The 24,989-nt window shown below is 37.3% G+C and overlaps 1 protein-coding gene and 1 pseudogene across 4 annotated transcripts in view; both read right to left on the reverse strand.

The window, feature by feature from the left end:
* Ugp2 (UDP-glucose pyrophosphorylase 2) overlaps window positions 1-18,122 on the reverse strand; it is a 61,450-nt gene extending 43,328 nt beyond the window's left edge. The window contains exons 1-3 of one of the 4 annotated variants that reach the window (XM_013357189.4): window positions 18,100-18,122; window positions 1,948-2,075; window positions 1,044-1,151 (exon numbers count right to left, since the gene is read on the reverse strand). In XM_013357189.4, the coding sequence (XP_013212643.1) occupies window positions 1,044-1,151; window positions 1,948-2,061 (222 nt within the window). In that variant the 5' untranslated portion in view covers window positions 2,062-2,075; window positions 18,100-18,122. Of the gene's footprint in view, window positions 1-1,043; window positions 1,152-1,947; window positions 2,076-16,523; window positions 16,658-16,850; window positions 17,185-17,819; window positions 18,058-18,099 lie in introns of those variants that run through there. The other 3 variants (XM_005322063.5, XM_005322062.5, XM_013357188.4) reach the window with 3 other exon arrangements.
* Window positions 18,123-24,306: 6,184 nt separating this feature from the next.
* Window positions 24,307-24,663, reverse strand: LOC101976243 (large ribosomal subunit protein eL42-like; annotated as a pseudogene).
* Window positions 24,664-24,989: the final 326 nt, after the last annotated feature.

Here is a 24,989-nt window from a genome sequence, read left to right on the forward strand (position 1 = left end):
CTCAGCAAGACCCTATCTCTAAATAAAATACAAAATAGGGCTGAGGATGTGGCTCAGTTGTTGAGTGTCCCTGAGTTCAATCCCTGGTACCCACCCCTACCCCCACAAAAAGAAAGCTGACAGGAAAGGGGAGAAAAGTTTGTTTAACAAAACCTGTTTCTTAGACAATCACTTCATTTAGACTATCCATTTAACAAACATTTGCTCAGTACACATGCCCCCTCCCTCAAGATCTAATACAGAAGATAGTGCACTCACAAATATCCACTACTTAGGTTGTAAGTGCCACATGATGGTAGATGTATAACTACCAACTGCAAAATGTTTCACAGTTTAACATATTTCCACATGTTATCCTAATAAAATTTCATAAGAAACCTGTCAAGTACATAAAGCACTTGGTATTATTCTCATTTTACACAAAACTGATAAAGCAGCAGAACTAGGATTTAAATCTCCAGTATTACTGTTCCACAACTCTTCTGTACAGCTTTCTGCTAGGGGCCAGCAACAGAGGTACAGGCACTTAGATTGTTCCTCCAAGAATGAGAAAAGACTTAATAGGTGAAAACACTATGGCATTCCAAGAAAACAATGTATACAGAAGTCCAGAAGCAGGAGAATACAATATGTGAAAGGAATGCTAGGTTGGTTCATGTGAGGCAGGTAAGATGATAGAGGGCATTTAAAGATTCCCTATGCTTTCGATCTAAGTGTTTAAGTGACTCAGAGCAATAAGAAATCAAATGATTTAGAAGGAAGAGGAAACCAACATGAAACTCTTAAGGTATGTTTTGCACTAAACACATATTGCAAAAGAATGACCTCATTCATAGTTAAGTTATAAGAAAGTATATTATAGGGAGATTAGACTTTGGGAAATCTTTAGCAACTCTAAAAGGTCTAAAAGAAGGGACATATTGCAAAGCAATCCCTACTTCTGATGTGACAATTCTTACAAGTTCTCTACACTACCCCACCTCCAAACATAAACCATGTGCAAAATTACCTTAAATTTTCTTACATTTTATCTAAAAACTTACCGAGTCTTCTGGAGGTCTTTGAATTTTCCCCCAATCCACAGAAGGTCCCTTTTCTTGTAAAAATCTGTGAAATAGCTTCCGAAATCCATCAAGATCTTTTTTAGTGTGCTATAAAAATAGAAGTCCTTATTATAATCAGCAGAATGCTTAATATTTAATAAAAACAGATATGAAGGATACATTTAAAACATCCTTAAATGAAATTCCTATACTATTAGAATTTGGAGTAGAGCAGAGATTTTTTTCACACCCCAATTTAAAACTAAAAGGGTAAAAGAAAAAGCTAATAGGAGACACATTTAATGGAATACAAGCTAAAAATTTTCTTTACATTCCAGCAGTATCATATAATTTGAACACCACTTGGTTCAAGAGAAATTAACTGGCACTCTATATTACTAACCAATGTGTTTTTTTATTTCTAAGAGGAAATTAATCTTTGCCAAAAGGAAAAAAAAACACAGCTAACTTTAAAACATTAAGTACAAATTGAAATAAATATCTCTCAATTCTGGGAAAGTTCTATAATAGCTGTCAAAGTAGCTTTGGTTCTACTAGAATTGGCTTTTTGGAAAAGGCATTGGAGATATATCATTTATAAACTACCTTCTCATAATTTCCAATAAGAACTAGTACCAATTCTCCACCAATGACATCAAAACACAGAGTAAATAAAATATTTATTTTGTTTAGATTGTTTTAGTGACTTTGGAAATTTCCTAGGCTGAAAAAAAAGAAGACTTAATGGTTTTGCTATGGGCAAAGGCTAAAAACCCTTAATTGTTAAACAATGCTAACTTTTTTTGTTATCATTCATCTTGCACTTATTTCCAGCTAGACAATCAGCAACAGCAACAACTAAGTATGTACCCAGTTGAAGCAAGAAACACTGTAGGGTCCTTACCTCAAATTCATGTGAGGGTGCTGTGGTAAGTATTTTTTCTAATTCCTTTTTCACAGATAATTCTAGCTCTTGTCGAATGACTTCTTGGAACTGAGAGGCACCATCTTGAGACATTGCTTTGCTAAGATCTGAAAACAAAAATATAAAACCACCAAAGTGAAAAATCAGCCATTCAAACAGTTGGGAAGCTACAATGGATCTATTTCTGGTATTTCAGAAAATGAAAAGGGCTCAATTCTATGGTCATGTGATATTCCAAAATGATTTCAGCAGGGTCACTAATTAGGACTACAAATTTGATTGAAGTATACCACAGTGTAACTGGTACATTAATTAAACATTTTGAGTTTGGTTTAAAAAAAGGTAAAAGTAAAAAGATTTATCCTGCCTGCAGGTGTGGTGGTGCACTCCTGTAATCCCAGTGCCTCAGGAGGAGGATCTTGAGGTCAAAGCCAGCCTCAGCAAAAGTGAGGCCCTAAGCAACTTATTGAAATATAAAATAGAGCTGGGAATGTGGCTTTGAGTGGCCCCAAGTTCAATTTCTGGTACCCCCCAAAAAAGAAAAAAAGATTTATTTGCATTTGAGCATATGGTTTCATTTCTATTAATGTTACCCTACTAGCCATCAAAACTGGAAAAAGATCAAAACAACTGGAATGACATTAATAAGAGTTTGTTCTGTTTTGTTTTTCTAGTACTGGGGATTGAACCAAGGGATGCTTGCCCACTGAGTTACAACCCCAGATTTTGTTTTGTTTTGTTTAGGGCCTCAATAAGTTGCTGAGGCTGTCCTTGAACTTGCCATCCTCCTGTCTCAGCCTCTGAGTTGCTGGGATTACAAGCATGCACCACTACACCTAACTAATAAGGGCATCTTTTATAGAATATGTCCTTAACAGAAATGCTGCCTCAATAAGAGAGCTGAAGTAGTTTAGCAATTTCACAAAAGCAGAAGACTCCTCCCTTCTCCTCTCTAGTCAAGATGAAAAATTTTAAGGAATTCTTCCCATTTTAGAAGTGGAACCCACTCCAGTTTCACATTCCCCACTAAAGAACCACCTCTTGAGAGACACTGGCAATTCTAAGGTGCCTCTATTTCCATGCATCAATATTTTTACTTTAAAAGTTGAAGGGCACAGATATGTCTGCCCCTTTCTTGTCCCCAATTTCAGTCAAGACTTGTCTCATTGTTTTTCTGTGTCAAGACTATCAGAGGGCTGGGGCTGTAACTTAGTGGCAGAGAAACTTGCCTAGCATCCATGAGGCACTTGGTTCGATCCTCAGCACCACATTAAAAAAAATAAACAAATAAAATAAAGGCATTCTGTCCAACTTAAAAAAAAAAAAAAAAAAAAGACTATCAGGGCTTTTGGCATAGCTGGGCAACTCCATGACAGATGGAACTCAAGAAGGCAAAGAAATGCCTGTTATATTAATACAAACAAAAATAGTAGAAAAATACATAAAAAGAAAACACCCCAGGCCCAAATACTTTTTGAGAAAAATGCCAACACAAGTTGTTTTATACACTTTACTATCTCTAGAGTAATCATCCTGTCAACTTCTCATAAAATATAAGGGACAATCCATTTATGATCTACCCCTCCCCATTTCAGCTAGTGATGTCTACAATAGTGGTTAATTTAGCAGAATCATAACACCATAAGGCTAAAAATTTGGTCCCCTTATACATTCCCACACTATAAATTCTTTCATTTATTATCTAGACAGAAGAAGGAAACATTTACATAGAATTAAAGCCAAAACAATCAGTATTTAAGATATTTTTGAGAGCAGACACTAGTAAGCTACATAACTCCTAGGGTAATTTACTTAAAATAGAGAGCCTCTACCTTCCCCAAATATGTGAAAACATTAACAAATGACATAGTTAACATGGCTCTTGAAAAATATTTTATGTATATTTTTCATCATATTAAAACCAAAGAGAAAAAAATCCAAGGAAATGTGGTGACAGTATACAATTCAACCTTAAAATAGCTGTTTTCTGTGTAACAGAAAATCACAAACATACCAGTAAAATTGCCAACATGACCCAAGAAACTGTGGTTCATAAATATCTTCTCTGGGAGGTAACACACACTTCATGTGTGTTCCATAAACAACCTATAGATATGTTTTGACAAGTAACAATTTGGTTATAATCTGTAAAAACCTATAACAATGGATGAGCACATTTGTATAAGCTATGACTAGTAATTAAAGCTACTACAATATGGTTAAAACTACAGTTAACATGACATCACCCATGCATGTTTATCCCTAGGCAGACTTAGTGGTAATTTAAAATTTGTCGCATGTTAGTCTCCTACCCGTATGCTCATGTGTATCTGGGATGACTCTTCCTCAGTTCTAAGTCAATTCTCATATTAATATTTGTAAAATAATTTGGAAGAAAAAAATCTAAATATAGGGAAGAAAAATTTCGATATTAAAAAACACATGAATCACTTGAGTTTAGGTCACAGATCAATTAAAATAAATCAAGAAATAACTATACAATTATTTTTAAACTGTGGGTTTTTTGTTAGCCTCAAAGACATCTATAAGCTTGCTGTTTTGTTGCTGAAGCTACAGATGCAGGCCAGCATTAAGTCACATTCCTAAAAAATAGTGATGGAAACATTTAGCTTACTTAAACTCTGGGAATATGCCAGACAAGATAAAACCAAATGTACTGCAAAGTTTAAAAATAACTAAAGTAGCTATTTGAGATTTGTCTAAATGAGGACAGTTAAAAACAACTCTAGAGGCTCCCTGTGCAGGACAATAGCCTAAGGCAAAAATACACAGAACTTACTATGTCACTGTCAAGCAAGCTTAAAATGGGTGGCTGAATTTAAAAAAAAAAAAAAAAAAAGGCTTTATGACTTTTGCCTATAAATGGATGGATCTGGAGACTATCATGCTAAATGAAACAGCCAATTCCAAAAAAAACAAAGGTTGAATGTTCTCTTTGATATGTGGATGCTAACACACAATGGGGGAGGGAGATAGAAGTTCAATGGATTAAACAAAGAGGAATGAAGGATGGGAAGGGGGATGGGAATAGGAAAGACAGTAGAATGAATCAGCCATAACTTTCCTATGTTCATATATGAATACACCACCAGTGAAACTCCACATCATACATAATCAACCACAAGAATGGTATCCTAATTAGAATATAATCCATTATGTATAATATGTCAAAATACACTCTACTGTTATGTATATCTAAAAGGAATTTTTAAAAAAGAATGGCTGAAAGACTCACATTAATACCATCTGTGATCTTTGCCAACCATAGCAGGTTCAATCTTCAGACACATAAGTCAGGTATGGTGGCATTTGCCTATAATCCCACTGACCTGGATAGCTAAGGCAGGAGAATCCCAATTTCCAGGCCAGCCCAAGAAATTTGGCAAGACCCTGTCGCCAAATAAACAACAAAAAAGGTTGGGGATGTAGCTCAGCAATAGAGCATCCTTGAGTTCCATCCCCAGTTTTGTTTCTTAAATTTTATTCTCCCCCATCTCATGTAAGGGTGGGAGAGAATAAAATTTAAGAAACATCCCTAACCTTTATTTTTCCCATTTGTTTGATAAGCACCAAATGCATAACAGTTCATTCTTTCTACACTGTTTACAAATAAAATCAGCTTATATAACAACAACCACAAAAAAAAAACAAGCATATCACCTCTTCAATCCCATTCGGTTCCAGTTTCACTCCCCCTGCCCTAGGCAAAGTGCTATTATGAAGTTCTGTTCCTAGTGATTAAGAATAAGGAAGGTCTTTTAAGGAATAAAGAATATTCAAGAGTAAAGAATAACAAAGAGTGCTTAAGAAACAAGAGTAACTATCTTAAGCACCTGGACACAAACCAGAGAAACCATTTCCCTTTGCATCTTCCTTACCCATCCTGGGTTTTTAAAAGTCTGGAATTTCTGGTAGCAAAAAAAAAAAAAAAAAAAAGACAGAACTTAGAAACTTTCTTGGATTTAACATCTCAGGTTACACGACAGTTGTATTTCCAAGGGAAGGTCAACTAAAGAATGCCCTGAATAATTCAAGATTTCAAACCTCAGAAAATGTTTTTGTCCCTCCTCATTTCCTAGCAAAATATAATTGATTCTCCATGACTTAAGAAAGTGGATTAAAAGCCAAACATTTTATTACCTTAGAATAAATCAAATTATTTTTAGATATGAGAGGGAGCAACTAATCTACCCTCCTCATTTTACAGATGAAGAAACTGAGGCTGAAAATAGATGACTTATGCAAGGTCACAGAGAAGGCTAATGTTGGAGCCCTAAATGAAAGATTTTTTTTTCCTGAGCCCATTCTACCACAGTGAGTAAAAGTACCCTGTTCATTTTTTCCCTTGCTCTGGCTTTAATTTTTGACATAAAATTCCTAAAAACCACTCTCCTCCGGAAGCATTTATAGGAGAATCTCTTCTTACATTCAATTAACAGATCTAACTCTCCATCACATAAAACTGGATTTACTAGAATTACCTTGGTTGATTTCATCACACATCAATTTCATATAAAAAAAAGACAGAATTGTTTTTATCACCCTTTTCTTACCCTCCCCCACCCCAAATTTCCTAATTCTTCCTTGTTCACAGAACTAAAATTTCAACATCACAGACTTTTTGCTCTCCAAATGCGGGGGTGAGAAAGGGGGAGGAAAAAACAGGAAGAATGCAAGAGGAGACATTGACATTCAATCTGACAAGTGATTCTTTTTGTTTCTTAATTCATTCCCTGCACTTCAGCAACTCAGAAGTATACACAATATACTTTTTTTCTCACCCTGACAAGCTGGTTGCAGGATACGGGGTCCTTGGAGAAGCCACAGAAAAACACTAAAATCAACAAAAGGTAGTAGAGCCACACTCAGGCCACCTCTCACTACTCATGAGGTCTCATCAGTCCCAAACCTTGGAAGTCCACACTGAGAGGTACTTAAAGTCAAAGAATTAGAGAGCCAACTTAATCTTAAACCAGGAAATGACTCGTGATTCAAATAAACAACACTTCAGAAGTATAATGGCAACTGGAAACAGCCATGAATAAAACTTGAGGAATATACTAACTAGATTTACAATCAGCTTCTTGGCCGACTTCAGTCCTTCAAACTCAATTATTTGTAACTATTCTCCCTAGAAAAGTTCTTCTTTGAGTTCTATTAATCAATATTATCTTTCATCTTCTTTTACCTCTCTGCCCAGGTCTCAGTTTCCATAACTGGGTCCCCCTTTCTTCTCCTACTCCCTGGTTTCCTAAGATTCTGTCCTCAGACCATTTTTTCCTCAATTATTCCCTCACCAATCTTCTTATTGATGATCCTCAAATATGTGCCCCTCATCCCAACTTTTCTCCCTGAGCTCCAGGCTCACCTTCCCTACCACCTTCTATATCTTTTGCACCTGGATACCTTGCTGGGTACCTTAAACTCAACTTTATGTTTATCCAGAACACCACTCATCATTCAAACTAAATTTCACTTCTTGCTATCCACAGCACTTACATTCTCCTAGTCACCTGGGTTGAAACCTTAGTCACAAAGTTGGTTCTTCCCTGCTTTCCCTACACATTACAACCAAATACCAAAATATTCTAATTGAATCATTACAATTCCATTCACTGCTTTCGATTTCCATTACTAGTACTTTAATTCCTCTAGCATTTGCACTTTCCTGGTCATGACAAAAAACATTTTCTCACTAGTCTGTCTACTATTGTACAACAACTTTCTAACCAGTCTACCTACTGCTCTAATCTGGTGGTGCCATAATAGAATGTATTGATCCTCATCAAATCACTTCTCTTCCTCATTTGATGGGATTTTCAGGGCCTACTGAAATAAATACAAATTCCTTATCTAGGCATCTTTAAAAGTAAGGCTTAAGTACCTTTTCCAGTAACTAAAACTAATGAAAGTGCTATAAAAATGATCAAAAGCTGAAATTTCCTACTTTATTTGTGACTTCTTGAATAGTGCTTCAAAAACTTTAATTTGCACACAAAACATCTGAAGGGCTTGTTAAAACACAGATTCCTAGGCAAGCTCCCAAAGATGCTGACTCAGTAGGTGTGAGGTAGGGAGAATATGCATTTCAAATAAGCATACATTGCCAGTACTGCTTTGAGTAGCTCTGATGAAGATTATATTCCATTTATCTTAATGTTTATAGAAACCGTGTTCCTTATACTTTTTCCTGCCCCAATACTCTCTGTAATCTACTATATACCCCAAAGTCCATGTGTTCCAAAGACGGCACCAGGCCCAGGTTGGTCTAAAGCCCTCCTAGTGATTAGTTTAAGAAGGAAACACAATATGATTCTGGCCAGCGAGCCACAAGAGTATAAGTTCAACAAAGGACTTTGGAGAAACAAGTTCCTCATTGAAAAAGAGATACAGGAGGAAAAAAAAAAATGAGAAAAACTCCATATGAATGCTTAATAAATGCTTTTTGATAACAACAACTATAGAATATCAGGCTTTTTAGAACTGGTATAGCACTGAACATGCAGAACTATGCACTAATCAAGTTTTTGGGGTTTTTTTTTGTGTGTGCTAATCACACATTGCTTTCCTTATTTAACATCCAAAACAAAAACTTTTAAAAACTGTCACAATTGATACATAAACCAGACTTCCCATTAATAATTAAGATTAACCATGCTTTCATGCAAAAGAATTAGTTCTTAAAAATCTCAAAAAAGGTCTGGGTTATAGCTCAGTGGTTTGATACTCAGCATCACATAAAAAAAAGGCACCAATTTCTTTTTAAAAAAATAAAGGTATTATGTCCATATACAACTAAAATATTTTTTAAATCTCAGAAATAAACAAAATATCACTTTTGGAAAACAGAAGAGATTTGTTAAATAATTATTAAGTTCAATGGGTAAGAAAGTCACAAAAAGGGTACTATCACACTCATTTGTTGAGAAGGAAAAGAGGTACAACATAAAACTGTAAGGGTCTGGCGAAACGTCGGAGGGAGAGACCACCCAAGAGACTGACTCCATGCAATTGGCAAAAGGGGATATTTATTGGGGATCCATTCCAGCGCGCTGGGACTCTGTGCTCACTCAAGAAGGGAGAGCAGCCCAGAGCCCAGAGCAAAGGTCAAGCAGAGCTTAAGTACACTTTCTGGAGGGGGGGGGGGCTTTGCATACATAAGAACAAATCATCATGAGGCCCGGGGAAAATTGAACAACAACCCTGAGTCAGGATTAGCGCATACATTGGCGGGAACAATCAGGGCAGGAGTGATTGGTGCTCCTAGGTGGGGTACACATTCAAACTGATTGGTTTAGGTCCTGCAATGCCTACGTGCCAAGCAACTCAAAACCCTTAGCTATTAAACAACCAGAAAGTCAGTGGAAATATTTACTGGGCAGTTCCAGTATTGTCCTAACAGCTGCAGGGATTACAGGTTTTGGGGGTAGCAGAAGGACTCTAACAATACCCAGGCTTTTACTTTTTAACCCAATCTCCGCACTTTGGAAACTTTAGGATGCCTGGTCTTTTACACTTTAACTCAGGCTCTGCGGCTTAGAATCAGCTTGGAAATTTTACCTTTACAAAACCACCACCAAGGACTAAAGAATTAATTGGTTGCTCTATAAGTTGATTTATGTGTATTAGATAAAACTTTTAAGTTTAAAAGGGCTTTAAAGTCAGTGAATCCAATTTCTTATTGTGGGGAAGAAAAAACAGGGGGCCAAAGATGCTGATTTGCCTAAGAACAACAGTGGCAGTGCCAAACTGGAAAGCCCTGTTGCCGGGTGCATGCTTCTCCTTTTACTGGCAGAAGGTCTCTCCTCTTTACACTGTGTTTACTACCTCCAGGTGTATGCCACCAAACCTGAATGAAAACTCAACTATGATTAGTACGTGAAGTTATTATGTGACATGAAGTTACCATGTGACATTAATATCACAAATTAGAATAAGCATTCTCTTATTGCATCTTATGTTTGACTTTTCCTTAAATATTTTTTGTTTTCTGAGCAATGAGGAAAAAAAAATCAAAAAAAACTTTTCTGCACTTTATAAATATTTTATTACAAAGGCTAAGTATTTTACCATTGGCATAAGTGAATCCAAAATAGTGCATATATCTTTGTTATTCCATTTGCCTAGACTCTTTAGAAGTTTTAAAATTCTAAGCAGATGTATAACCCAAATGAAATGCCACATTAGCTTCTGCCAGGGCAGCAACTAGAAAAAACAAACTCAATCACTTTGTCTGCAGGTCGTTGTGGCCAAGGAGCAAGTGAAGCTAGTGTTAAAAAACACGACCACTAAAATGGTGTTCTAGGGGCTGGAGTTGTGGCTCAATGGTAGAGCACTTGCCTAGCATGTGTTAGGCACTGGGTTCCATTCTTAGCACAGCATATAAATAAATGAATAAAAATAAAGGTCCATCAACATCTAAAATAAAAATATTAAAAAAATAGTCTTCTACAATTTGATGACTAGCAAGTGAAAAAGTATACTAAGCACATTATGACTATTTCAGGTCCCTGAATAATGGATTTTTTTGTTTTAAGATAAAAGTGAACTCAAAAAGAAACAGGAAAACTCTCTTGACTTACATAGGAAAAACTAACAAAAAAATCTAGAAATGTTTTGGGGAAAATGAAACATTCTGTTGTTCATGTAAGTTAACTTATATAACATTGCCAACTTCTCCATGGTTCTCAAAAACAATCCTTAATTGTCAAAATGGTTTGGGGGCACAATCAATTTCTTTTGGCAATGACTGAGAAAAATAAACAATGGAACTATTGGCAGAGGCAGAATTTGAGTCCCAGACAATTCTTTACAACAAACTAAAGGAGATGCCTGCATCACCAATCAAGAGTACTGGGAAACAGTTTTTAAATGGAGTATTATTTCCTTTCCATAAAAGGTGCCTAATCAAAAAACAAAGTTTAGTTTTCTTTCAATAGCTCAGGAAGCCAATATCCCAAGAACTTAATAAGTTATTAATAGAAAGATACATGCCCAGTAGAATTTTAGTGATCTAAGAAATATGGTTTCAATTAATAGTCACTATGCCCAGGGCCATTCACCAAATTAGTATGACCAAGATGTCCACAATTCCAACAGTATTACTGCAAGTCCAAAATAAGATATTTTAGGGAGGAAATTATAGGTTATATAAAAAGGGCAACAGTCTTTAGAAAACTTCCAGTGTCTAAAGAATCCAAAGCAATCAAAACGGTAGTAAATAAATCACATTTCTAAGCCCATATTAAATTCCAAACCCTCAAAGAACCTCCCATAAAAGTTTGTGTTTTTTTTTTAATATTGTTGGAATTTACTCCAATGGCATAAATGCAATGATATAAATACCCTTTTCTCCAATGATATAAATAATATCAGAATCAACAGCTTATAGAAAGATAGTATAGCTAACTCTCATTTTCAAAGGTGAGAGTTTTAACTTTCAAGTATTGGTTTATATATTAACTTTTCAGTAATTAATAAGTCTTTCTGAGAACTCATAATACCCACATTTCTGCAAAAAGTATCAAATATAACTTGGTAAAAACTGGAAAACTATGGTATGTTGTATTTTTCATCTAGAACATTTTTTAATTAGGCCAACTAAATAGTCCTCACAAAAACTAAGTAACCCATTATTTTAATTAATTATAAAAGTTGCTACAATTCATCTCTGAAGAAAAATAACATAAAGAATGGTCTCTTAGGGGCTGGGGATGTGGCTCAAGTGGTAGCGTGCTCGCCTGGCATGCGTGCGGCCCAGGTTCGATCCTCAGCACCACATACCAACAAAGATGTTGTGTCCGCCGAGAACTAAAAAATAAATATTAATTAAAAAAAATGGTCTCTTAAAGTACTATTGTTTAAAAACAAACAAAAAACTACCAAACTCCTCAATGTATCTTCAGAATATAAAAATGGACTTCCAAGAAGTGAACAAGTTGCTATTTATTTCTGTGAAGTTCCTTGTTATTTTTTTTCCTTTAGTAGACTTTTACATATGAAAATCATCCCTCTTATTAGAAGAAAGCTGACTTAGTAAGAACAAGGAAAATTTACCCACAAAAACTACACAGTCCTTGATGGAAACAGTTTATAAAGTTTTTATCAGTTCAATGCTTCACTTCAAATTTCTTTTAATTTTACATTTATAACTCTGACTAGGAATTTAACTAAATTCCTTTCTCTAGCAACATAATAAATCGTGAACTACAACTTCAAAAATTGATGGGTATGTCTTAGTCATTACTTTGCTGGTGCTAGTCCTGACTCAAATCCATGCCACAATCCCCCTAAATTAAAAGTATCCTAGTCATTAAAAAATCAGCAATAGGCTAAATTTGTTTTTAGGATTTGAGAAGAATCAGGCCCCCAAATGCTTCTCATCCTTGTATTCATCTGAGCCCCTTCCAGTTATAATTAGCTCAGTAATCTTCCCTGGATAGCTGCCATCTACCAAGCAGGAATTAACAAAAGAATCACAAAAAGAATTCCAACAAATGGGACAGTTAATAGGCTTTAAATATTTTTTAAGTGACCCAAAGGTACTGAGATGGCTTTCCCTGAAATATAGGAAAGTACCTTAATTTCAGAACAATAAGAGACATTTTACAGAACTTATATAGATAATGGTACTTCAAAATATTTTTTTAAAATGCCTCTAGTATTACAGTATAATACAGTACATTATATGGCATGAGCTAGCTAGACAACATTAATTCCTTCACTATAAGTTTAAAAAAATGGGGATATAACACTCAGAACTTTTTAAAAGTAAAATTGCAAATGGCACCCACTAACAAACCTGGCAAAAAGCCACAACTACTGATGACCACCAGTACCTCTGAATGGCACAAGCTAGAAAAGAGATATTGCTCACATTTATTTAGAATAACTGGAGGCCCTGCAACAATCCCTGGGACAGAAAAAAAACTGGAGCTGGCAGGCAAAGAGTGACTTGAAGACAGAATACACTAACTAGGAATTATTCAGCAGATCCAGTAAAGAAGGGTCTTCCTGTGAGAAAGAACCTTAGGAATCTTAGAAATACAAACTTGGTAAGATGGCCAAAGAATAAAATACTTGGGGCTCTCCTGCCTATCAACATTAAGAAATTTTATTAACTGAACATTTCCAGCTAACAGCTTATGGTCAAAGTGCTTAAGGATAGAAATGTGCAACTTTCCCATAAAGTATATTGCCTGGATTTAGAGGAAAAGATTCAAACCAAGCACAGCAACTTCATGCTCTATGACATTCAAAAACACATTTACACAACACATAGTTAATAATATTCAGATGAGATAAATTTTTCAATTGCCCACCATAAGGATACACTAGAAATTCCAATACAGTGTACTGCACATAGCACTAAATTTTTGGTTGACTAGATTGAAATAAAACTCTCACCAACTTGAAATGACACTCTCCAAGCTTTACCCTATCCACCTCTACCTAACCCTGCACTTTTTCTTTCTTTCTTTCTAAACATATCAACTCCCAAGTGCCCAAACCTGAACAATGAACTTGGAATAGGAAAATAAAGAGCTGTCACACCTGCGATACTGTTTATTTCTGCTGACGACATGTGGTCATAATTCTGGTAGCAATGCTGATAGGCCATCATCATTTTTTTAGGGAAAAAAGAATTCCCTAGCCAACTAATGTGCCTAGCACATTCGCATAATCAACTTATTTCAGCTTCTCAGTAACTCTGAGGCATAGTAATACCCAGTTTGTTTTTGGTGCTGGGGATTGAACCCAGTAACTTAAGCATGCTGAACATGTGCTCTACCACTGAGCTATACTCCAAACCCAATACCCACTTTTTATGTAGGTAGAAACTGGAGTTCAGAAAAGTTCTGTCAAAGGTCACCTGTTAGGACTCAAACCTAAGTCCATACATTTACCTCTTTCTCACCATTTATGTAATCTGAGGTGTTATAAAAGTACAACCAAAAATGTAAGCTAACCTAAGTAGTAATGGGAAGTATTGAGTTGTGTGTTTCTGGTTTATTACCTACAACAAATTCTTCTAGAGCATCCACTATTCATTAGACACTATATTCCCCCAAACTATATAAAATTATCTTTGCTGACAGAAAACAAATGTCTAATTGGAGAAACAGGCCATTTCTATAGTTTTTAATGTAAGAAGCAACAAAATAAGGTGTTGGAAAGGACAAGGGTTTTAGATATTCATATGAAAATTTCAGTGCTTCTTACTAACTGTGAACTTTGGACACAACATAAGCTATAAAGTGGTGATAAAAAAATCTATATCTTAGGGCACTTAAGTTTAGATGAGACAAAATATGCAAGTAGTTAGGGGTGTAACATTAATTCCCCTAAGAAGTTACACACACTTAAGTACCAATAAGCAGAAAGTTTTACACAAAAATCAAAGAATTTGATTTGCTTTTCAAAAATTCAAAACCAAAACTCCCAAACCCTGACACCTGACTACAGATGTGTGAAGACGCTGTGCAATTAGCCAATTAGGGTATCATTTATAACAGCAGCAGTTAAACATACAGAAGACTCACACCTGAAGCACAAAATTTAAACAGTAAACAGGAGCACAATCATGTTTAAAAAGTAAATAGGGGTCATTTTTTAAAAAACAAAACTGCCAATTAAAGGTAACTTACTACCAGGACTGGGATTATGGCTCAATGATAGAGCACTCACCTAGCATGTGTGAGGCACTGGAATCAATTCTCAGCACCACATAAAAAATAAAGGTATTGTGTCTATCTACAACTAAAAAAAAATTTTTTTTAACTTTCCTCTTACTGAAAAATAAGTAAATAAATTAAAAATAAAAAGGTGCCAGGTGCGGTGGCACACAATTATACTCCCAGTGGTTCAGAAGGCTGAGGCAGGAGGACTGCCTAGTTCAAAGCCAGCCTCAGCAAAAACTAGGCGCTAAGCAACTCAGTGAGACCCTATCTCTAAATAAAATACAAAATAGGGCTGGGGATGTGGCTCAGTGGTTGGGTATCCATGAATTCAAACTCCAGTACCCAAAAAATAAAAATTAAAAAATTATTTAAAAAAAAAAAAGATAACTACCATATAAGGTAAAAGTGGATGGCAAATAAATGCAATGTGGTATCTTGGACTGAATCATAGGAACAGTAACCTGAATGAAGCCTACAGTTTAGTTAGTAGTAATGCATGTATGTTAATTTCTTAGTTTAACTGACCAATGTACAACTATTCTATAGATGTAGACAAAATCCAAAATAAAAAGCTTATTTTTAAAAGGTAGATGACAAAGCAATGACAGATACACACAGCCACTGTTAGGTATTACCACTTGATTTAGAATTTAAGAACAGTTAGCCTTAAGAGCAAAGGTCATTAAAGTATACTGATTTTGCAAGCTATTTTAAAATATATGGAATATCTTGAGTTTAATGATATTCCTTCCTTAAAAAATAATTTTTTAAAATTTCTTTTGTAGTTATAGATGGACAGAATGCCTTTGTTTATTTTTATGTGGTGCTGAGGATCGACCGAACCCAGTGCCTCACACATGCCAGGTAAGCGCTCTGCCAGAGACTTCAGCCCCAGCCTATATTCCTAACTTTTAAAGAGAAGGGACTTGTCTTTTTCCTAGCGTTCTTGCTTAAAACACTGAGTTTACGGTATTGAATATTGTCACTGTTACAAACCAGTAAAAGTTTCTAAATTATCTCTGCTTTTCTAATCTTGAATAAGACAATTATTCAATCAGAACATAAAGAAGCATTTTTCACCACATATAAGGTATAATGGGAATTTGAAAGTCTAATGATAAGTGACATTTCCGAGTTTAGTGCTGAAGGCAGGCACAGGTCCCATCTGTTTCCATAACACAGATTCTCTTAATCTATTACCCAAAACTGAAAATAAGAGTTAACAAAGTGATGTAGAACTCACTAGGGAATTTTTATTTCCAGGGCCAAATGATGGACATTAGTACCACAACTTTTTAAATAAAGTACATGGACATTTGTTGAGAATCATATTAAGTGACTCTGAACTTTACTAGCTGTGTTCAGCAAGATGGCTGATGCTTTCACCAGCTGGGGTCTGCAAAGAAAGGGTTTACTTGCATACCAGAAGGCAAATCCTATACTACAAATTGGTGAAAGAGGTTTAAAGCAGCATTAAGTTCAACGTGTACACCACACACATATAAACACATGTACAAGTATGCTCAGCTCAGCTGATGGGCATTTTCTAACGCTTTAATATACAAGTGATTTAGAGGGCAATTTTCAAATTTCAAAGAAATCTTAATAATCTTTTCTTATTTCAAAGAAGGAAAAAATAAACACAGCAATGCAGCAAAGTCATTTCTCCAGCTGAAATGACCTCCAGCTTCCATGGGCTACTCCCGGTTTCGCAATAAATGAATCTGAGACTCAACCCACGTACACACAAACAGCAGAAGCAAGGAACACTAAAGATTTCTCAAGTCCTGGAAAACACACCTGCTTCCCCCCACCCTCCAAGTTCCCCTTCCCTTCCGCCCCATACATAGTTACCTTGACATCGATCCCCCAAAAGAACGAGGAAGAGAGAACAGCGAACGAAATCCTGTTTTAAATCATTTGCGGTCACAATCCGGGGAGCCAGAGTACTACTAACCTGATTTCAGGGAGGCAGAACTAAACCCAAGAAGGCACCGGGGCATAGTACAAGTATCTGAACCGCCAACCCAGCAAACTGCTCAAGGAAGCTCAGATGTCAATTTACCGAAAAGGTTCTGGCAAATGCTATCTCAAATGAACAGTTCCACCCACCAACCTCTCGATTGCTAGTACCCATATTCGACTGAAGCAACCCGGGAGATAAGAAGCAGCATGCCTTACCTTGTACAAATCTCGACATTTTAAGATTTTATTAAAATACTCTGGCTTATATATATATTTTTTAATTTCTAGAGGAGTCTCGCTATAGGGCAGGTCTCTCTTCCTCCTCCCCTGCTTTTACCAACCGACGTGTTCTTGCTCCTCGAATGTTTGGATACTTAAGGGAGTATTCATTCAAAGCGATTAAAAAAAAAAAAAAAAAAACTAAGAAAACCTTCCCCAATTCCAAAAGACGGAAACTTGGTGCGACGGAGTCTGCCTAGAACTCCTGGCTACACTGCGCTCCTGACACAAACCAGGGCCAGCTGGAGACTCCCGGAAAAGGTAAAAACCACACGAACTTAAATTTCATCAATGAAAGAGGCGGACCCAGAGCAGCTATTTCACCGCCCCTCGGTCCCCACGCCCTCTGGAGCTGGACTGCAGCAGACACCAAGGGCCGCACCCCCGCGGGCCCCCTCCCCAGCGCCACCGTCCAGCCTCTGGCGGGTTCCCTGGAAAACCTTAGCCAACAGTGGCTCCGGCCCGAGCAAGGGTCAGGGAGGCGCGTGAGGCCGGCAAACGGGGCGATGCAACCATTTTTACCAACCCATAAATATCCTGGGACCAGGAGGCGCTGTGAATTCCGCACTCGGGCACGCCAAGTGACCTGGGCCTCTCGCTATCCGCCTTCTCGCCCGGAGCAGCAAAAGCGGCTGCGGCTTTTTTCCGGGGAGACCGAAGGCTACGCCGTCCCTCCCCTCAGGACACTAAGAGACCCCGGGCTAGCGGCGACCTGTGCACCCGCCTGGGACTCCCCGGGGAAGGCCCCCCACCCTTCCTGCATATTCTTATCCCGAATTCGGCCTCGGGGACCACACAGCGGATGAGGAACTGGGTTCTACACCTCTCGGAGAGCGAAACGCACATCCCCCCGGGGGTCACCAGAAGTCCAACTCCGCCCCTTCCCCAGCCGCCAGCAAGACCCACCTTCCCGTCTTCCTTCAGCCGCTGGGAAATTGGGGGCGTTTATGGCGCCCCGGGAAGAAGACTCGCCGGCTGAATGTCACCTCTGAGGCACCCTTCTCTCTCCCTCTTTTCCCTCACACATGCACACCTTGAGTCCTTAGCTACCAATCGCAGTCCAGTTGATGACCCCCTTTACCCACCGGACTGCGGGCTCCCGGTACCCAAAGCCCCCACTTTCTCCCAAACACCTCCCCTCCCCCTCCATTCACAGCAGCCCCCCTCAATGCGGAAATGTACCTACCAAGCAGACCGACATGCGCAGCCGCCAGTCGGGAGCTGAGGTTAACGCAGGGCCTGGCCAATGAGACTTGCGGAGGTGGCAGGGGGCGGGGCATTTGGAGCCTGTGCCGCTGAGGGAGCCCAGCGTGGGCGGGCGCTGTAGCGGGCGCGGGAATCCCGCGCGTGGAAGCCGCCCCTGTAGTAGTGGTAGGGCAAAGGCTATTTGCCCAGTAACGCTTCCTGTCTTCTACGTATACTTCAGCAAAGGAGAGAACGTAAGCACCAGAGGATATTTTTTTCAGTTAGTAAAAAATGCCCCTCCTTACCAAGAATTGAAGAAACCTGGGAGGACGGAGCTAGAACTTGCCAAAGCAGCTTCTCAAACCGAGAGCCCTGGTCCTTCTCTTTAGACCCTAACTCTATTCAACTCGTCTGGTTTGAGAAGGGTGAAGCTGCGTTCAGAAATAAGCAGCGGGATGTGTGTGGCCTAACAAGAGCAGGGCTTTAGGAGTCAAAGCTCCCTCACCAGAATCACCAGATCTCCCTTGCCCCATCCTATCCTTGTGGAGATTTGTGTTGTAAATAGGCCTTTACTTTTCTGATCAATGTGGAAATGGCTCAAGTTATCATCAAAAGAGATGCTTTCCTTTTGGTAGATCCTTGAAGTCTTCAAAGAGAATGTTAAAACAATGGAATGTTGACTCTAGCCTGGGGACTCTGATAGGGAGCTCCAAATCACACCTGGTATTACCAACCCCACCTACTTGTAATACCCAGCGTGCCTGTCAGTAGGTGTATCTCAGGCTTAACATTTACACTGAATGACGCAAAAAACTCTCATAAATTATGACAAATGAATTGTCAGCGGCCTCTCTTAAGTGTCTCCAATAAATCAAGTACTTCCAAAAGAATCTAAGACTTTGGGCAACATTATTCAACAATGGTAAAGTGAGAAATTTTAAATGATTCATTCTCTAAACAAAGGAACTTTATAATTTTTTTTAGTTCCACACATTCATATGGAAATGTTCTTAAAATAACACAAAAAACCAGTGAGCATTGGTACTGTGTTTCTTTTTTTTTTTTAGATTTTTTTTTAAAGAGAGGGAGAGAGAGAAAAAAAATTTTTTTAATATTTAGTTTTTAGTTTTTAGCGGACACAACATCTTTCTTTGTATGTGGTGCTGAGGATCAAACCTGAGCAGCATGGCTACCACTTGAGCCACATCCCCAGCCCCAGTACTGTGTTTCTTAATGAGGAATCCAAAAAGAGTACATCCAAAATCTCTCAGTTATAAAACTAATTACCCCCAAATGAGACCAGAGAAGTATCTAAACTACAACTTACTAACAGCATTGGAGACGTCTTACTTAAATCTCTACGTCTTTTGTTAATAGTACAGAAATTATTCCAGCCCTGAATGAACTGCATTTATCAATTAAGGATCAAATACTACCAAAAATTAAGGGACCCCCCCCAAGGGTTGCTTAGCCTATTGTCCCCATAAGGGACAATGAAGAGTCTCTTAATATACAAGGTTTACTAAAGAAAGAATGATCAGTTGTTTTCTACCTTCACTGATGATTAAGGGAAAGGAAATAGTTTTTAATGGCAGCAAAAATGGTTAGTAATTCCCAAGAATGACATCTTGATTTATGAATGATTATATATCAAGATATAGTACCAAAGGATGTTGTATATTAATGCCTCAAGAAATCTCCAAAAAAGGAGCTATTCATTTTTAGTGTTTAAATCTGTAAACACTAAGAGAAGTCTCTCTCTAGAAGCCATATTCCCAAATATTACTTTCAAATAATGTCCTGCCAATGGAATTTCTTTATGCAGAGACTTAAATTTAGAACCCTTGAGGTCTTTGTAAAACAGCTTCCCACTCCCACAGAAAACTAATTCTTCAAGACCATGGAGCCTGTAAAGGTAAAATTTCCAAGCTGATTCTAAGTCACAGAGCCTGAGTTAAAGTGTAAAAGACCAGGCATCCTAAAGTTTCCAAAGTGCAGAGACTGGGTTAAAAAGTAAAAGACTAGGTATTGTTAGAGTCCCTCTGCTACCCCCAAAACCTGTAATCCCTGCAGCTGTTAGGACAATACTGGAACTGCCCAGTAAATATTTCCACTGACTTTCTGGTTGTTTAATAGCTAAGGGTTTTGAGTTGCTTGGCACGTAGGCATTGCAGGACCTAAACCAATCAGTTTGAATGTGTACCCCACCTAGGAGCACCAATCACTCCTGCCCTGATTGTTCCCGCCAATGTATGCGCTAATCCTGACTCAGGGTTGTTGTTCAATTTTCCCGCGCCTCTTGATGATTTGTTCTGATGTATGCAAAGCCCACCACCATCTCCAAAAAGTGTACTTAAGCTCCACCTGACCTCCGCTCTGGGCTCTGGGCTGCTCTCCCTTCTTGAGTGAGCACAGAGTCCCAGCGCGCTGGAATGGATCCCTAATAAATCCCCTTTTGCCAATTGCATGGAGTCAGTCTCTTGGGTGGTCTCTCCCTCCGACGTTTCGCCAGACCCTTACAAGCTATGGCATGCTTAAAGGCAATTGCCTATTTCTCCTCATATAATTCAGCCCTGAAAAATTACCTACTCTGGGTATGTCTCTCTGTGTTTTTAATTTTTTTTCATATATACTATTATGTAATATCCCTACAGGATACAAACCTTTGCAGAAACCTTGGGAGGGACAATCTCAAGAAGGATGAAAATGGAAGGCTAGGAAGAAGTATGTGAGCAGGGATAAGGATTTGGAATGAGATGGATTGCAAACTAAAAAGAAACTTGCAAGCCAATTTTTCTCTGGGACCATATGCTACCATCCAAGGATGATATAAATTCTGCCTCTAATTTTCTTCATTCCTTCTTTCTACTTCCCCATAGAAACATGAGAAAATTCAGATTGGTTTAAACAGTCTAGTGTCCTGGGATGTAATATAACCTCACCATATCTTTTTCCTTTTCTCTAGATAGGAACTTTCTATCAACAACAATAAAACAATATCTGCTGCCATATTTCTGAGCATTCTTTTTTTGTGCCTGTTTAGATTTAGTGCTTGACATAGTGGCACACAGCAAGCAATCTATTAGTATATATTGAATGACCATTTTAGTGCCACTAAACTTTTTAACTCACAGTATTGTATCCTGCTCTTTACTCTCTGGGAACCATAAATAAGATATTTTTGGAGGTAAAGATTTTTAAGTTTCAGTTATTTCCTTCCAGAATTTAAACCTAGTCCAAAGTATAAGAATACAATAATAACAGCAAATACAATGCCTTGGTGACTTTACAGTAAGTTTTGCTAACTCTCCACCTTTAGCATTATCTAGTAAGAGGTGGTTTAGAAATTGCTAAAATATGAAATAAGTATACAAGTTAGCAATGTGTGTGATCTTTTATTTTTTTCTTAACTACCCTTCCCTATCCTCTCAAGAAAATAAAATAGTACATTTTTTTTTTGAGGAAACATGTCATAGACATAAAATTTTCTATGTCATGCCCAAAGTGTTGCGCCAAGAGACCAGACAACAATTATCTACTGGACTGCTGCCCACACTCAGTATTGACCCCATCTAAAATCCTAGGCCACCCACATGAAAGAAGCAAAAGGGACTACTGTTTTGTCAGCAGATGCTAGTTACTGACTAGATTTAACAATAGGGCACTCTGCTTGAATCAAAAGGTAACCAAACAGGGCTTACTGTAAAAGATACCAAATTAAACCTATGAGATGGACTGCTGATGAACAAGTAATCTAAAAATGAATGGGGTTTCCAAATACTTGGGGAAGAGAAAGACTACATTCTTTCCTGTTGCCAACACCCTGTTGGTAATGAATCAGGAAGTTTGCTGAAACAAGTTTTGAATTTAAATTGTGACATGTCCTTCCATTTGTTCACAGTGTGATTTTTAAATTATATTTGAGAGTTATATAACTTTTATATCAAAACAGTATCAATTATTTCAAACTGAGTTGCTTTTAAAAAAGGAGTTATTTCATATTACTGATAGCTATCTGAAGAGTTGTTAAGCCTTTCTTCTCAGTGGTTTTAAGTCATTAGGCTCAAAAGAATGCAGTTTAACCACAATACACATTATCTCATTCACATTTATGAATAATTTCCCTCTAGGTTTTCCTTTAAGCGTTGAAGAAGGGGGCTGGGGATGTGGCTCAAGCAGTAGCGGTTCGCCTGGCATTTGTGCTGCCCGGGTTCGATCCTCAGCACCACATACAAACAGAGATGTTGTGCCCACCGAAAACTAAAAAATGGATATTAAAAAATTCTCTCACTCCTTCTCTCTCTCTCTCTCTTCTCTCTCTCTCTCTCTCTCTCTCTCTCTCTCTCTCTCTCTCTCTCTCACACACACACACACACACACACACACACACACTCTTTCTCTCTCTCTTAAAAAAAAAAAAAAGAGTTGAAGAAGGCAGGTCATTGCTATGTCTTCTGATGGTTCTATCCTGCATGTTCTCCAGGGGACAGTGTTGGTAAGAAGTAGTGATGCCATTGTTTTATCTCAGCCATGTGCCACACTATACTTCCAGATCCCCTTCTGATTATAGAGGCAGAGGATTCTTTTATTTCAGTTACTAGGCCAGGAATAAACATAAAAAAACATATTATATACTTTTTAATAAGCATGGATCATTATGTGAACACAGTTTAGAAATACAAAAAGAAAACTCAATAAGAAATAACACATATCTTACTAAAGTCCTAAGACAGAACCAATATTCTACTTTACTGTAGTGATATATGTACAGATAATGAGGTTACTTATTATTGACTTTGAAATCCCATAGATAAGAGCTGTGAAATAGACGAGATTTCAGTTTAATCCTATTTTTTCCTCTTCTTTCAACTATATTCAAGATTCCCTGTTGTGCTTTCCATCAAATGACTTTTGATAGTTTTCCAAATATCTCTGCCGCTGGTCTAGCTTATTAAGTTTCCTGCCACTGGGAAGCAAAGGATAAAGAATTTCTATTTCCTAACTTAGTCTTAGGGAATTCATTTTAAGCATTTTACACCTACCACCATAACTAAATATTACAGAGAAGATTCTTAGTACTGTTCTTTGGATGAAGCTTAGATAATTAAGTAATTATATGTCATAAAATGAGAAACATGATTAGAAAATAAAAAGTAACGGTGTTTCCTCTTTAGAATGAAAAAGAAGAAGAATGTTATATTTAGAGAAAAGACCACAGGAAAAAAATGTGATATATTAACATCAAGTTCTGGTGTCATTTTATATTAAATTTTAATTTTTTAAATTTCACTAGAGGTACATATCTTTTTTAAAAAAAAATCCAAATACAGTAATACCAAACTGCCCATAATTAAGAGCAGTATTCTCCTGCCCTGCTTGTCTTTATTTCAAACCTATACCCTAGAGGCAACCATTTTTCATCTGATAGTTACTGCTATATTTCTAAACGTTTATATTCCATTATGCTTCTTAAATTACATTTCTTTGGTTTCTTGATTTTAGGCATTATATTTTGACTTCCTATCATAATAGATAAGGACTTAGTTCACACCTCCAGTTTTTCTTTTCTTCATTTCTACTAGTTTTCTAAACTTGTAAAGCTATGTTTCCTAACCTTTTCATCATTATGACTCAAAGAATAAATTATAAAATTTATGTAGCATATTGGGATAACTTAGAGAGAATTTTTGGACATTTATATTGGGCACATAAAGAATTATTTGCTTTATGGGGCTGTGGTTGTGGCTCAGTGGTAGAGCACTTGCCTAGCATGTGTGAGGCACTGGGTTCAATTCTCAGCACTGCATATAAATAAATAAATAAAATAAAGGTCCATCAACATCTAAAATTTTTTTAAAGAATTATTTGCTTTGTAAATGTATATAATGTTATGAAAATAAAAATGAATGCAAAGTAATAAGGAAAATATTAAATTTATAAAAAACTCTAAGGTAAAATCTTTTCAAGTATATAAATGGGAAATTTGAACCTGTCTGAAGGAACACAACCCTTTTTAATCTGATTTTATGCTTGAATAGTTAGTTACACATAGTTTCTGATCAAGTTTTCCAGTGATAATCTTTTCAATTTTTTGGTTGTCGCTATGGTAGGCTAAATAACAATCTCCAAAGATATCTATTTTCTTTTTTTTTTAAGTGAAGATAACCTCAACATTTTGTTATTTTCATAACAAAACGAACAATGAAGCTTAGAACTGGATCACTTGGTCCTTTCTCTTCTTATCTCCTCCTAGTTCAAAATGCTTGCATCTCTTAATAGCCAGCATTCTCTTAGATCTGCAGTTAGGCTCAACATACTCAAGCCTCAGCATAATCTTCTTTGTAGTTTTAACCTTTTTCCTGAAAATTGGCTTTGTCTGCCCACCGTAGCCACTCTATTTCTTGTCATACTGCCTCTTTCCCTGTGCATACAGAGAATCCTTGTCTTTCTTGTACTGTGTCACTTTATGGGGTTGGTGTTTGCCACATTTCTTACAGAACATCTGGCGGGTCTTAAGAACTTTCACCATGTTTGCGACAGCATTATTAGCAAGGAAAAAAAGCAAGACATCTATTTTCTAACCTCTGGAACTTGTGAATGTCATCCTTTATGGTAGCAGGAATTTTGCAAATGTGATTAGAGATATTCAGATAGAGAAATTAACTTGGACTGTCTGGGTGGACCATAAATGTAACCTCAAGTCACTCATAAAATATAGGCAGAGAAGATTTGAAGACAGGAAGAAGGCAGTGGGATGGTGGAAGCAGGGGGAGAAAAGGTGATGTCATGAAGGGCCATGAGCCAAGGAATGCCAATGTCCTCCCGAAACCAGAGAAGACAGTGGAGTCTCCCTGAGAACCTCCAGAGGTAGCACAACCTTGCAGACATTAG

Source organism: Ictidomys tridecemlineatus, chromosome 12, assembly GCF_052094955.1.
Source record: "Ictidomys tridecemlineatus isolate mIctTri1 chromosome 12, mIctTri1.hap1, whole genome shotgun sequence".
NCBI classification, from domain to species: Eukaryota; Metazoa; Chordata; class Mammalia; order Rodentia; family Sciuridae; genus Ictidomys; species Ictidomys tridecemlineatus.